General features: G+C 42.2%; 1 protein-coding gene across 6 annotated transcripts in view; it reads left to right on the top strand.

Moving 5' to 3' along the window:
• AOX1 (aldehyde oxidase 1) overlaps positions 1-14,758 on the top strand; it is a 70,343-nt gene that overhangs the window by 24,642 nt on the left and 30,943 nt on the right. For all 6 annotated transcript variants that reach the window (XM_073807418.1, XM_019939179.3, XM_073807417.1 and 3 more), the window contains 5 exons: positions 1,186-1,278; positions 5,841-6,010; positions 6,360-6,486; positions 8,705-8,827; positions 12,140-12,236. In XM_073807418.1, coding sequence (XP_073663519.1) covers positions 1,186-1,278; positions 5,841-6,010; positions 6,360-6,486; positions 8,705-8,827; positions 12,140-12,236 — 610 coding nt within the window. The remainder of the gene's footprint in view (positions 1-1,185; positions 1,279-5,840; positions 6,011-6,359; positions 6,487-8,704; positions 8,828-12,139; positions 12,237-14,758) is intronic.

Below are 14,758 nucleotides of genomic sequence, written 5' to 3'. Positions count from 1 at the left end.
TTGTTGCGGAGCACAGGCTCTCAGCACGTGGGCTTCAGTAGTTGTGGCATGCAGGCTCAGTAGTTGTGGCTTGCGGGCTTTAGAGCACAGGCTCGGTAGTTGTGGCACACGGGCTTAGTTGCTCCGCGGCATATGGGATCTGCCCAGACCAGGGCTCGAACCCGTGTCCCCCTGCATTGGCAGGCAGATTCTTAACCACTGCACCACCGGGGAAGCCCTAGTATGATCACTTTAAATTAGAGTCAGAGTTCTCTCTTATCATTGTTTCTGACGGTATCTTCTCATTGTATAATGAGAACTAAGAACCAGAACACTTGTATCAAAGTTTTTAGAATAGAAGCTTGAAATCATATATAAGTGACATATTGTCACTCGGTAATCAAAAGAGAAAAAGTAATAAAGCCAGCTATACACTCCTCCAATTAATAGCAAACTAATACGATTTATTGGATGAATCAAATGATATAAATTACAGCTTCCATCTTATAGTCTTTTACCTTCTATTCAATTTCCTCTATTAATATTCCTCTGCTATTAAAAATAATAGCCTTTGTTGGCTTTAATTTTCTGTTAAAACTTTTAAATTGTAAAAAATAACCATTAGGTGCACTGTTTGAAGTCTTGCCTAAGGACCAAATTGACCCACTTTTCCTCAGCTCTAGGAGGTGTTCCTCCCGGGGCCCCAGAATGCTTACTGCTGTGAGGTTGTGGCAGAGGTGCAGCCCGCCGCAGTTTCTCTTCTTCCTGATTGGCCAGGTGGTACAAAGCAGAGCTTGATGCTCATTTGCAGTGGTGTACCTTGGCTCTGACTTTTTCCTGGTTTAACTACTCTCTTCCTTTCCAGTCATTTACTTAGCTTCTACTTTCCTGTTTTATTGGTTTGTAAGTCCTCAAATCATTTAGGAAGGCATGTGAAAGTATCATAAGAAACATAAAGATATGGGGAGTCAGTAATCTACTGTTTTCATGTGGCTCTTCATAATATGTGGTCATATGTGTGGACCTTCCAGAGTGTGTGTCCTGGAGGTCAGGGAGAACCCTGCTTCTACTTCCAGGATTCTGAATTAGGGAAGTACTTAACAAATTTAGACTTCATAGTAGAGTTGCTTGCTAAGAGCCATGGTAGCCTCCCTCCCAAGACCATTCTGGCATATTTTAAATATCTACAGTGGTTCTACTTTTCAGGACCCGGTTCACTATCCTAGCCTTACAGACAAGAACGAGAGTGCTTTAGAAGAGCTTCATTCCAGACATCACTGGAGAACATTAAAGTACCAGGTTAGTGGCTTTTTTCTTCTTTTTAATTCAGAGGTCCTGGGCTAAAGCTTCTTCACTTATCTCTCAGTGATTGTCAAGATGTATTAGCCCGAGCTCGCCTTCTGGTGAACCCACAGCCTTCTTTACTGTTAATTAAAATTTCAAAATCAATGCAGTATTGTGATTAAAAATAAAGCTAGCAGTGGTAATTTTTTTAAATGTCTGTTTTCAACTTGAGGACTGTGTGTTTTGTTCTGTGGCCTTGTACCACTGACATGAACAAGCTGCCTAGTTTGCCATATGCTCTTGCCCTTGGCATTGTGGAAGTCAGAACACAACCAAAGGCAGAGCTGCTGATTTATTTTGTTTGGATGTGGAGATACTCTGCTCCCCCAGTCCCCATTCTCCAAGTGTTTTCTCTGTGAGTTAGAGTTTTAGAGTTGAATCAAACGTAAGTTCTAAGAGCTAATTTCAAGGTCTCCTAATGAAAGCTGCCTATTAGAACACAAGTCCTCATGACTTTCAAACAGAATTTTCAGCTACAACATCATAAGAGTATCGCCTGAAGTCCTCCTATTGGTAAACTAGATAAGATTCAGTGCTTCTCCTTGAAATTGTTATCAAGAAACTTTACCTTGAGAGTTCTATTAAGTCAAGAGCATGAAAAGGCTTTTTAAAGATGCTTTTTAAATAGATTCAGTTCATTGGATCTATTGTTGAATTTAGTTATAAAAGCTTACAGTATGTCGTAACAAACAGTTCCCTGTTGGTATATATCTCTTCAGTTTTTAGGTTCAATATATTCAAAATTCAAATATGCCAAACTCCATTGAAAGTGTTGAAAGTGATCATTTTGAAAGTCAAAAATAGCTTCCCTCTTCCCCGGTGTAAAATACGACCACTGCCACGTTTGGCTCATTTTTTTTTTTTTTTTTTTTGGCTCATTTATAAATACCCTAACACTGCCTTGACCATGGAATAAACTTCAACAACCACGGGGACAACAACAAATTAATGGGCTTTCAAGTCATCCAAAGAAAAGTGATAATCTTCACATAGTTTGTTATTATAGATTGCAAGATCAAGTTTTGGAAGTAGTGTATCTCTCACATATATGTTTTATTTTTGTTTTTCCTCTGGGTTTTCATACATACACACACACGCACAGGCACACACACACACACACACAAATACCCACATTGCTAGAGGAACTTCAGCAGTCATGACCAATATTTTTTTTCCCCCAAATCAGTTAATTTGCTTAAAAGCCTTTTGACAGAGATCACCAGTTAGAGGAGACAACATTCTTTCCTCCGTGGTATCTTTAGCCATATAACAAGCACAAGCAAGTAATCAAATACAACCTCTTTCATCAGTAGATTCATCACAACTGACTTTTTAAAAAAAAATTTTATAGCTTCAGCTAAATTAATCAATTTTATATTTATAGATATATATATGAAAGATGTATTTTGGCATTTATCTTCAACCTTTTGGCAGGCAGGGCTCACAGCAAGGTTTCAAAACACTTTTTTCCCAAAGCAGTGATGTGTTTCAGTATTTATAGTAAAAAGTATTATGTCATAGAAAACTCCCAGAGCCTATGTAGAGACCTATGAATATGTTTCCTTAGTGTCTAAGCTTATGGATTACCTGGAATTTTGCTCTTCAGGATAGAAAAAATCTCTTTGGATTAAAAAAAAAAAAGATGTGGGTGATTCTTCATTCAAATGTTGTTCAAATGGAGAACTCAACACAGCACTATAGGGCAGCACTTTGGGGGCATTTCACAGCGGAATCAGTCCCTACCATCTGAAACAAACCGGACCTGATACATGTTTTTCTTTGGATCACCACCTCAGCTTCTCAGAGAAGAGGGAGAAGAAGCCTGCTGAGAGCACTTGGCCGTGAGGATGGGGCTGGTGTGCACTGGGGCTGATTCAAATTCCTGTTCATATTGCCTGAACCCCAACATGGAAAATTTTCTCTCATTTCCCGCCTTCCCCTACATTTGTGGCCTAATGTCCACCTTTATTTAACGGTGCCTAGGCCAAGTTCTAAATTATTTTTCTTCATAATCTTCTGCTTTCTAGTTTATAAAGTCAGGATGAACACAACCACCACAAAACAAAACACAGAGACTTAGCCAACATTCCTTTTCTGGTGCATTGTCTTGTACTAACTACAGAATTGAAGTTTACATTTAAGTGAAGCAAATATGGGCTTTAAAACAATAAAGGTTTATCAGTAAGTATGTATTTTACTGTAAAACAGTATATTTTATATGAAATAGGAATAAGTTCAGAGCATCCTACACATATGTCTTATGCCAAATTCATTTGAGAAATGACTCTACTTTCTACATATAATTGTCAGGGAAAGTTTGGCTGATATCTTACTTGTTGTCATTTATAGTATAAAAACAATAGGGTTTTTTTCCTCATTTCTCTAATAACCAATAAAAATGCTGAACGCGTTTTCGGATTACATGTGCCACTCTCCCTTTCCCTCTGACAGATCAGAGGTTTCTCCAGGTTCCTGCCTAGAGAAGCTCTGATCTATCTCAAGCTGAAGGTTTATTTTTTGAGTCCCTCAAGTAGGTTGGCAGTGACTGACAACCATTCTTCCCGGATCTCGTGAGCAGCAGAGGGGCTTGGGGAGGTGTCTTTTTACAGATACCTTTATGTAAAGTTCCCATCGTAACCATGCTGGCTTTCCTCCATTCATGGTATTTGGTAAATGGAATCCAAATGTTCAGAAAAGCAAAACGCCTGCATGAGAAGAAAACATGACAGTTGATCGGTGGGATCCCAGACAGCTAGGGTCTTTCCCTTCCATTCTGTGCAGCAAGAGCCTCAGAGCACTTTCGTTGAACCAAGGGAAGCTCTGACTCTGGAAAATCTGCAGCTATGATTGACATGAGCTACCACTCTAGATGGAATCAAACAGCTGATGTATTGTCAATATGTAACAAGTAGGCTTTCTCAAACTGCACATTCTGGGAACCAAATACAAATGTATTTACTTTTTAAAAATTTCTCAGATGCCTTACATGATGCTGAGCTGGAAACAGGTCAGCTTCTATGGCTTCTTTTCCTCTCAGTAGAGGTGCTGACCAGCATGTGTTCTGTTGGTGCCTTTTCTTTTTTTTTTTTTTTTTTTTGCGGTACGCGGGCCTCTCATCGCCGTGACCTCTCCCGTTGCGGAGCACAGGCTCCGGACGCGCAGGCTCAGCGGCCATGGCTCGCGGGCCCAGCCGCTCCGCGGCATGTGGGATCTTCCCGGACCGGGTCACGAACCCGCGTCCCCTGCACCGGCAGGCGGACCCTCAACCACTGCGCCACCAGGGAAGCCCTGTTGGTGCCTTTTCTGTCTTCCCTCCTACTGTGTGATGTAGTGGAGCACTGTGAGCCTCATCTCAAAGAAAGAGCCCGTGTCTCACCCAGGCTCAGGGTGACGCCGTGAAAAGCGGTGTGGAGCAGCAGATGGGGTGGGAAAGGGAGCCTCCATAGCTTTTTCCGGGCCTTACCTTGGCCAGCCCTCCTCCTGCCCGGGTCTTCCTGAGAAAGCCTAGGGGGTCTGGCCTCAGCCCTGGTGCCAGATTCAGTACTGACCCCGCGAGGTGTGGACGGGGCAGCTCGGCACTGCCTCGCAGGCGGCTCCTCCCGCAGAGCTCCAGGCCCCAGAGCTGCCTTCTTTGAGAGGAGCCTTTTGGGAGTGGCCGCTTGGCTGGCAACTTTCCTGGAATTCCCACCTCCCACAGTCCCATCACCGGACCCCTCGGCAGCCTCAGCCTTGCCCCTGGCCTCTGAGCGTGGTCTATACCATGTCTCTTAACCCTTCTTTCTTCATACCTCCAATTCTTCTCCCAACCAAGAAAGCTAACAACTCTCTCATTTTAAAATACTGGAGATGTTATGTTTCTTAATTTCGACTTTGGTTAATGAAGCATATTTAAGGTATACCAGTGGCAAGACATTTTACTCCGTGGGTCTCTAAGAAAAAGTCGTATTAGTGAATCATTCCTCAAAATGCAGCTTCCTTTGTCTTCATTCTTTATCAGGATTGTCTGAGTTATGAGTCTTACCAATTATTTCTTAGACTTCCTCGCTCAAAGAAGAAAATAACAAAAGCTCTTGTGGTTGAATGCATGCACTCATTTTCTATAAACGTGGTCATCAGGCTTTTCTGCAAAATAGTACATGTGCCATGCTTAGCTACAACAGTAAAATAATTTTGATAATAAAAGTTAAAGAAATACATGAGCATTTGCAAGAGGACATCATTTTCTATTGTCAGGAAGAAAGATTTATATTCATTTACTTACACAAATAGAATTTGCATTAGAGACGTTTGTGGTCTGTATCAAAATAGTGGGCAAAAAAATAAGAACAACATCATGGCTCTACATCCCAGTTTGCCTACTGAATTATTGAAATAGGCTTACTGTCCTGGTGTTATTAATAGTGACGTCTTTATTTTCGAAAGTGTTCTGGTTTGGATGTAAATGATATAGCTCCCCTCTTATGAGAGATGTGCATAATACGATTATAAAAATGATATGTTGATTATTGATTAAACAGAATGCAGACCCAAAGCAGCTCCCTGAAGACCCAGTTGGCCATCCCATCATGCATCTGTCTGGTATTAAGCATGCCACAGGTGAAGCCATCTACTGTGATGACATGCCTGCAGTGGACCGGGAGCTGTTCTTGACTTTTGTTACAAGCTCAAGAGCTCACGCTAAGATTGTGTAAGTGATAAGGTTTTTACCCAGTAGACAGAAATGATTGCCTTTTTTGGCCAAGTCACATTAGTGAAAAGTAACGGTTTGAAGAGGGTAAGCTATTTGTTGGCAATGTCCAATGTATTAGATTTGAAGTGAAATGGGATCAAAGTGTAGGCTTCACCACAGTTTGTCCCTCCGTATAATAACTTCATTGTCCCAGGAATTTTTCCCCCATTGTCTGGCATAGAACTATTGGAGGGTTTTGGATGTATCTTCCCTCTCTTGTATCTTATTCTCGGATTAAGCAAGTTCTCTGTGGTCTGCAGGCTGCGGGGCCACCCTGAGTAGCCCTGTTCTGTGTGTTCTCATCTAGGTCTGTGGATCTGTCAGAAGCTCTCAGCCTGCCAGGTGTGGTGGACATCCTGACTGAGGAACATCTTCATGGCATCAACTCCTTCCGCCTTTTAACCGTACCTGAGAAACTTCTGTCGACAGATGAGGTACTGCATTTTTGCTTTCTGTTTTAAAAGTAACTTCCCCAGTTTATGACACTTCGTATTTTCTTAAAAGATAACATTGAACTTGGCACATCATAAAGGATTCCAGTATTCTTCGAATGCTTATTATAAATCACTATATTCTAATAGTGAATTAGTTCAAAAATATTCATTTTCCACGTAAGTAAAGAAGTTGACTAGTTATATAAAAGATACTTGAGTGTTTTATATTTTCTAGTAGTAAGATCATGTGTTGCTTTCATACTTATGAAAGGATATATGAGAAGAGAATAATGACTTTTATTTTCTGATACTTTCCCTGAGAATCCCTTGCCATTGCCCCAGTCTCAGTCCAACGTCCAAGTTCAAGGGGTAGCTCCACCATGGAGTCTTTCCTTACCCTTTAATCCAGGAGTTCTCTCTCCCTCTCGGAACTCACTCTCTCTCATTCATTCATATGCCATATGTTCAACAGGCATCTTTTAAGTGAGCACCTACTGCCGTAGGTGAACGAGACCCCTGTGGTTCTTGCCCTTGCAGAACTTAAAGTCTGCAGGAGAAGGCAAAGTGGACCTTTATTGCACTTTCTATCTTATATTGAGCTTATGTCTATGTCTTACCTATTTCTCCTACCTAGTAAAGTGCCTTGAGTGAGGGTCCACGTCTGATTCATCGGCATATTCCATACACTGCTTCCTACAAAGAAGAGTCAATGAGCAGAGGAACAGTGATAGCATTGTTGCCATTCGAACGTTTCAGATGATTGAAACATCGACTACTGTATCTCAGGTTATCGGAAGATGCAGCAAGGGCAGTGTCCAGAAGGTTTCCTGCATAACTCCAGATTCTCAGTTCAGTGTTTACCCAAAAAAGCTTTATCATTTGGAAGAGTCCCTGCCTCTGGCTCTCACTAGCAGACACAGTTGATAAAAATGAAAGTTTGGTGACTGAGAGTCTGAAGTCAAGGTTGAACCTCCCCCAAGGCAGAGGACAATGAGAGCTATGGCCTTTGCGTAAATGTTAATTAACCACGCAAAGCCCTCCTGGGCCCTGAGGTGTGTGCACGTTGATTCTGAGCATCTCAGGGGCGTGTCTGTGAACCAGGTCACAGGGCAAGACCCACGTCTGTGGAGAGCGGAGAACAGAGCTGTTGCGAATGATTGCCTCCGTTAGTTTCATTCCTTTTTTTTAACATTTGTCCTTAGCACGCTATATCTTTAAAAAATTGTTTCATTGCAGAAATTTTAAACACACACAAAAATAGAGACTAGTACAATGAATCCCCTTAGGCCCATCACGCAGCTCCAACCGTTATTAACACTTGCCATTTTTGTTTCATGTGTCTCCCCACTGCCCCCGCCCACCCGTACCCAACACCCTTTTGTGTGTGTGTGCTGGATTTAACTTTTCTTTAACTACCATTTTTGTTTGGTGATAAAACTACTATATGTTCATTGTAGAAAAGACCTAATAATCTAATGTCGTTCTTAAAAATGAGTGATTATGTTTTGATTTGGATCTCAGTAAAAGGTGGGAAAGAGAATCAAAGAGTCGTATGACTTCTTCCAGTCCTGACTGTTTTACCTCTCTGGAGCCTTAGCCTTGTTTATCCCCATCCGCTTTCTACCCTGGTCCCTGGGTGACCTCCTTAGGCCGCCTACATACCCCACCTGCTGGTGAACCGAAGAATGGTCCGGGCTCGCTCTTGGCTCCTGTAGTCACTTCTCTCCGTGAAAAGCCTGTGCTCCACCACAGTTCAGGGCAGAGATGTGCTCACCAGCAGTGCTGCATCATCACTCTCTCCCTCCTTCCTCTCTGGGTGAGATGGTCTGGGTGAGATGGTCTGTGCTCCCGGTTCATGAAGGAGAGGCCACTTCTCAGAATGGTCCAGCTCGTGGTGTGGCAACCCCAGGTCAAACCACGGGACTGACTCTTCTGCTGTACATGAGGCAGCCTCAGACCTTTCCCTCTTCAGCCACCGCTGCCAATGATGCAGCGCAAAGACCTGCACTCTCCCAGTGCCCGAGGTCAGCAGGCCAACTCTGACAAATGTGCTTCCCTACCGAAGCCTTCGTTCACCACAGCACTGCGGTTAAGTCACACGTGAAGGGGTCATTGACTGTGTGTCTAGCTCTGTGATAGCAGGGAGGCGGGGAATGAACGAAAGGAGAGGCCCCGGTGCCTGCCCTCCTTGGGAACAGAGGTCTTTTCTGTGTTGTAGGTATTTTGCGTGGGTGAGCTTGTCTGTGCCGTGATTGCTGATTCCGAGGTTCAGGCAAAGCGAGCTGCACAGCGAGTGAAGATTGTCTACCGAGATTCGGAGCCACTGATCCTGACCATCGAGGTAATGAGTTCAAAGGTTGCGCCAGAAGAGCAGATTTCAGTGGCATATCATTTAACATGCTTTTGACTGCAGAAACAGGAAAGAAAATCCAACTCAAAGTGGCTTCCGAAAAACAGGGGCTTTGTTGGCCTCAAACTCTATCAGTGTTAGCAAGAAAGCTGATCTTCTGCCTCTCCTCCTTGCTGCCCATGGTACAGGCTTTATCTCCTGTGGTGATAGGTTGGCAGCCAGGAGCTTCCAGTTCACGTCCAATAAGCAAGAAAGGATGCCATTGTCCCAACATCCCACGAGTAGGTCACATCCCTCTCTGGATTCATGACTGGCAAGAACTGGTGGTTACTGCTGGCGGGGGGGTCAGATTTCTTTGCGGTTTATGGGCTGTATGGGGGAGTGATGGAGACCTAAACAGAAATCTGAGCACTATTTGGAAGGGGACAGGTGAAGAGAATGCTGGATGGGTAACCAACAATGTTCAGGAGAGGGGACACACCCTAGGACTCCATATACACCTTCACCCAGACTCTTTCACAGTGAGAACCAACAAGATGCTCTATGAAGCATATATTGGAGACACTAGTTTCAGATCCTTTAATGCATATCTTAAGTAAGTATGAGAAATAGATCCTATGATGCCTACAGCTATTTTGGCAACTTAAACAAATTGGGGAACTGCATTTCCTATCCTGTTTTTTAAAAAGGATTTTGAAATTTCTAAAGGTTTTCAGACTCATCTCCCTGAAATGATATGAGTATTCTTCTGCATATATTTCACTGGTTCTTATAATTTACTAAATAATAAAAGCATGAAAGTTGGGAAAGCATCATGAATAGATAAGATTCAGCACATACAGACTCAGGGTAATCTCGGAATACAATATTATCTCCACAACATAATAAATAAATTGGGCTCTAGGTAACTAGCATGCTCTGAGGCAGAAAATAAGGAAATAAGTTGGCCAAGATTAGTGTCTCCAGGAGAACTTGGCCTTGGTTATGTTTCCTATCATGCTGCTTCATGCCAAGGAACATAGTGTTTGTTTCTGGACAATGTCCTCAGTGTTCTGAAATTAAAATAAAATCATGTCAAGGAGACAAAAACATAAAAGTTTAGTTGGAGTCAAAGAGTGACTATGCTTTCCAAATTTTCCTGGCCAGTTTCAAATTCAAACATTCTGTTCCCTTCTTAAACCCTTTTCATTCATATGTTGCCTGCTCTTCTTGCTTACTTTATACATTCCTTCCTCAACATTTTGTTTTAGAGTTAGGCTTACTTCTTAGTAAGAAATTATGTCCGTAATACTTTATCAAAAATCTTGTTTGTAATTCTTTGCCCAATTCCAGTAGCTAAATATCTTCCCTTCCCCCTCATCCCACTTTCCAGCCAAATAAAATTCCAAATAAGCAGATAGACACCACTCTCTTCCCACCCCTTCCCCCCCAACTTGGACCGGCACATCTCTAATTGTCTGCCAGAGAATCCCAGCATCAAATACCAAACTTTGACATCGTGGAAAAGAGCTACCTCTTTATACCTTTATATATGTTTATATCAGAGGTTAAACTCTCCAGGGTTAATCAACTAGATCAAGTAGATTTAATCAAACTGTATAGCAAAGAAGTATGTCCTGCTCCCTACACATTACAGTTCTTTTTATCACTTTGCTGACCAAGAAATATTCTGGAAATTAGCTCCAAGTTACTCAAAGAGCAAGCAGCAAGGGAAGTGGAAAAAAGATTAAACTTAAAAAAAAATTGGATTTATAAAACTTAATTTCTGTTTTGAACCTAGAATATCTGAGTCTTAGATTAATAAGAAAATCATATGAATTGATTCCATTAGGAAGTGTGTTATCAATCAAAATAGGATAAAAACAAATGGATCTCCAGCACTGTCACTACTGTTTAACCTAGCTTATGCTGTTTTGAATTTTTAATAGTTTGAGTGGGGAAATGCTATCAAAACTCTTGGCTCACGGGGTCAGGCTGATGACCATGGTGAGAAAACTATGCTTCCGACCAGAATCTCTCATCAATCGTCATGGTCAACAACGTGGCCATAGCTAATACCTAGAGTTCTCTGTGTGTTTACCTTGTTCTAAGCAGGTTTCCTTCATTAACTCACTAAATGCTCACAACAATCCTATGAGGTAAAAACTCCCCATTATCCCCATTCTGATGCAGAAACTGAAAGACACAGTTACCCAAGGTCCAGCAGCTGATCAGCAATAGAAGCGATCAACAGACACTCTATCAAAGACCCTTGGCCCCATGGTAGTAGAAAAAAACCAACCCACTTTTTGAATGGAGGAAATGGCGGGATCACAATAGAACATCCCGTAAGGTATACTGATAGGTCTAGACACCGATTGGTGGCCAGAGGGAGCCAGAGTTAGGAGAACCCCTAGCCGCCAGCAGGCTGGAATTTCATAGATGGACAATAATGCATTGTAGAAATTCTGGCAGGAGCTGGCATGTCACATTTGCCAAGGACCCAGGGATTACAGCAAGATGAATTCCTAAGGATAGGTAAGAAAACCAACCTGGATTATTATAGCTACATCCCTGATTATGTGTACCTACTACTGTACCCCTTTCAGTAGGCATCTGGGAGAAGCCATTAGGAGCCAGAATATAAGCGGATTTGTGGTACCCACTCTGGACTTGTAATGGAATCTTTCTTCTAGGGCTGGAGGTCCCAGGTGCAAATGCTGTACTCATACCCCCAGAGGAGCTTGGGGCTGGCAGGCAAGGCCACCATGTCCTTATCACTAGAGTGTCTTCAGCTAACACTGACAGAGCACTTATTATATGCCGTGTAAGCTCTTTCATGCCTCATTTCATTCTATTCTTTCCACAACCCTATTGGAGCTATGTGCACAACTCTACCTTCATTGTACAGATGAGGCTCAAAGAAGTGAAGTAACAGACCCACAGTCAAACAGCTGGTAAATGGAGAAAATGGACACAACTCTGACTGGGTCCAGAGCCCAAGATCTAAACCCCTGTGCCTTGTTACACTGGCTGCATAACATGGGCTGTGGAATGAAAAGAATAATCTGCCTGGAAATATTAGTTCCGTAATGGGACCACCTGGTGCTAGGTGTTTTCTGAGCATACTTTTTTTTTTTTGATGCGGACATTTGCATTTGCTCCATGGGGAGTCTTTCTGCAGCCTGGTTCTCAGCTCAGCTCATGCGATTCCAGAGCAAGAGAAGCGCTGCGCAGACTCAGACGATGCAGCATCACATGTGGCTACTGCTGTAGGGCTGGGTCTCTTGCCCCGGGGGCCTCACTTTTCTGTTCTCTTTCTAGGAAGCTATACAACACAAGTCCTTCTTCGAGCAAGAAAGGAAACTGGAGTATGGAAATATTGATGAAGCATTTAAAATGGTGGATCAAATTCTTGAAGGTAAAACTATCTGAAAAGAATGATGAGAGGGGAAGCAACCCCGGCCTGCCCAGTTGTTATACAGATGGTGTCTGTTTTCCTGAAGGTCTGGAAACTGAGGCTCAGAGTGGTTAAGGAGCACCGTCATACAACAGCCACTAAGCCACGAAGCACTGTGGATTGATAGCTTTTTTCAGGATTTCCAAAGCCCATGTTTCTTTCTGTTTCATCCTTTCTGACTTCTCCCTCCCCCCTCCATCTCTGCTTTCTCCTTCCTTTCTTCTTTCCTTCCCTGTCTCCTTCCCCCACTTCCTTGCAGACTTCCTTTAGTTATGTATATATGTAATGAAAATTAAATTTCCCTCCTGGAAATCAGTTGATTTGAACTTTCCAATAAAATTTTTGTAACTTTTTATTTTGAAATAGTTTTAGATTTCAGAAAAGTTGCAGAAACATTAAAGAAACTCCTAATTACCCAGATTCCCCAATAGACATTTCATGACACTTGCTTTATCATTCTGTGTGTGTGTGTGTCTCTGTTTCTGTCTCTGTCTCTCTGCCTGTCTGTCTGTCTCTCTCTCTATATATATATAGAGAGAGAGAGACATATGCACGCACACACTTTTTTTTTTGAGCCATTTGAGAGTAAGTTACTGACTTGATGCCTCTGTCCTCCTAAATACCACAGTGTCCATTTTCTAAGAACAAGGATATTATCTTACATAAACATACAGTTGGTTTTTTGTTTTGTTTTTTTTGCGGTACGCGGGCCTCTCACTGTTGTGGCCTCTCCCGTTGTGGAACACAGGCTCCGGACGCGCAGGCTCAGCGGCCATGGCTCACAGGCCCAGGCGCTCCGCGGCATGTGGGATCTTCCCAGACCAGGGCACGAACCTGTGTCCCCTGCATCGGCAGGCGGACCCTCAACCACTGCGCCACCAGGGGAGCCCCCATCTGAGAATGTCTTTTTAATTTCTTTTTTATCCTTGAAAGATATTTTCACTGAATATAGAATTCTGAGTTGACAGGTCTTTTAGCACTTGAAGAAATATGTTATACCAGTTCTTCTGGCCTCCATGGTTTCTGATGAGAAATCTGCTGTCTTTTGAAGTATTTTTCCCCAATAGGAGAGGCAGTGTTTTTCTCTCTCTTCTTTCAACATACTTTGTTTTTAGTTTTCAGAAGTTTGACTGTGATGTGTCTTGGCATGAGTTTCTTTGGTTTATCTTCTTTGGGATTTACTCAGCTTCTGTAAGTTGGTGTCTTTTACCAAGTTTGGGAAATTTTCACGTATTACATCTTCAAATACTCGACTTTAATGACATAGATGTTCAGACTTTAATCTTAATCACAACTGTGTCTGAGGCTCTACTCATTTTCTTTTCAGTCTATTCTCTCTATTGCTCAGGTTGAGCAATTTCTATTGTTCTGTATTCTTGTTCCCTGATGATTCCCACTGTTCTCTCTATTCTGTTGTTGAGCTCATCCACTGAGCCCCTTATATTCTGAGTGTTGTATTTCTTAGTTCTAAAATTTCCATTTTGTTCTTTTATATCTTCTGTTTCTTTGCTGAGATTTTCTATTTTTTTTCATTTGTCCCAAGTGTTTATGTAAATTAAAGCATTTTTATGATGGCTGCTTTAAAATCCTTGACAGATAGTTCCTACATCTGTGTCATCTCGCTGTTGGCATCTGTTGATTGTCTTTTCTCATTCAAGTTGAGTTCTTGGTATGATGAATGACTTCTGATTTTACCCGGTTCACTTTGGATATTATGTTGTAAGACTTTGGATCTTATTTAAATCATCTATTTTACCAGAACTCCTCTGACCCTGTGTTGGAAGGAACGAGGGGTGATGTCTTGTTATTGCCAGGTGGAGCATGGAAGTCCAGGTTCCCCGTAGGGTCCCCATTAACACCACCCCAGCGGAAGATTTGGGGTACCTCATCACAGCTTGATAAGGGTGGAAGTCTAAGCTCCCCACTCAACTTTTGCAAACAGAGATAAGTCTTCAGTTTTTTCTGTAGTGTTTGGCTAGAGCAGAGTAGGTATTGCATAAAAGTTTTCTGTCTTGATAGGCTTCCGTTCTCCTGGTCCTTTGGCTAGAGAAAGTAGGCTTTTCTTTGGGGATTTTTTTTCTCTTTGCCTGTTGGTGTTTCTGGATTTCTGCTTCCCTGGCACCAAGTCTGGGATATATGAAGCAAACAATAACAAAACCCACTGAACTCAACATTGTGTCTTTCCTTGGGTCCCAAAGTCCCTAGCTGGTTTGCCTTTTCCTCTACTTTTCAGAACCTTCTTATGTTTCTTTTATTACATATAATGTCCAGAATTGTTAGCTGTACATAGAAGAAGGAACAGGGAGAAATATATCTACTCCATCTTGTCTTGGAACTGGAATTCTCCTTGCTGTAGTATTTTGACTCTGAAAAGTCACACATCTTTCCCTATCACTCTAAGACCTACCCTGCTGGCAGACATGACACATTCCCCTGCAGAACTCTACTTCAAATATGCAGGTATAATAAAAGCTAAATATTGT

This window comes from Tursiops truncatus, chromosome 7, assembly GCF_011762595.2.
Source record: "Tursiops truncatus isolate mTurTru1 chromosome 7, mTurTru1.mat.Y, whole genome shotgun sequence".
Taxonomy (NCBI): Eukaryota; Metazoa; Chordata; class Mammalia; order Artiodactyla; family Delphinidae; genus Tursiops; species Tursiops truncatus.
The sequence above is the reverse complement of the archived record's forward strand: the minus strand, read 5'-3'. Positions and strand labels throughout refer to the sequence as shown.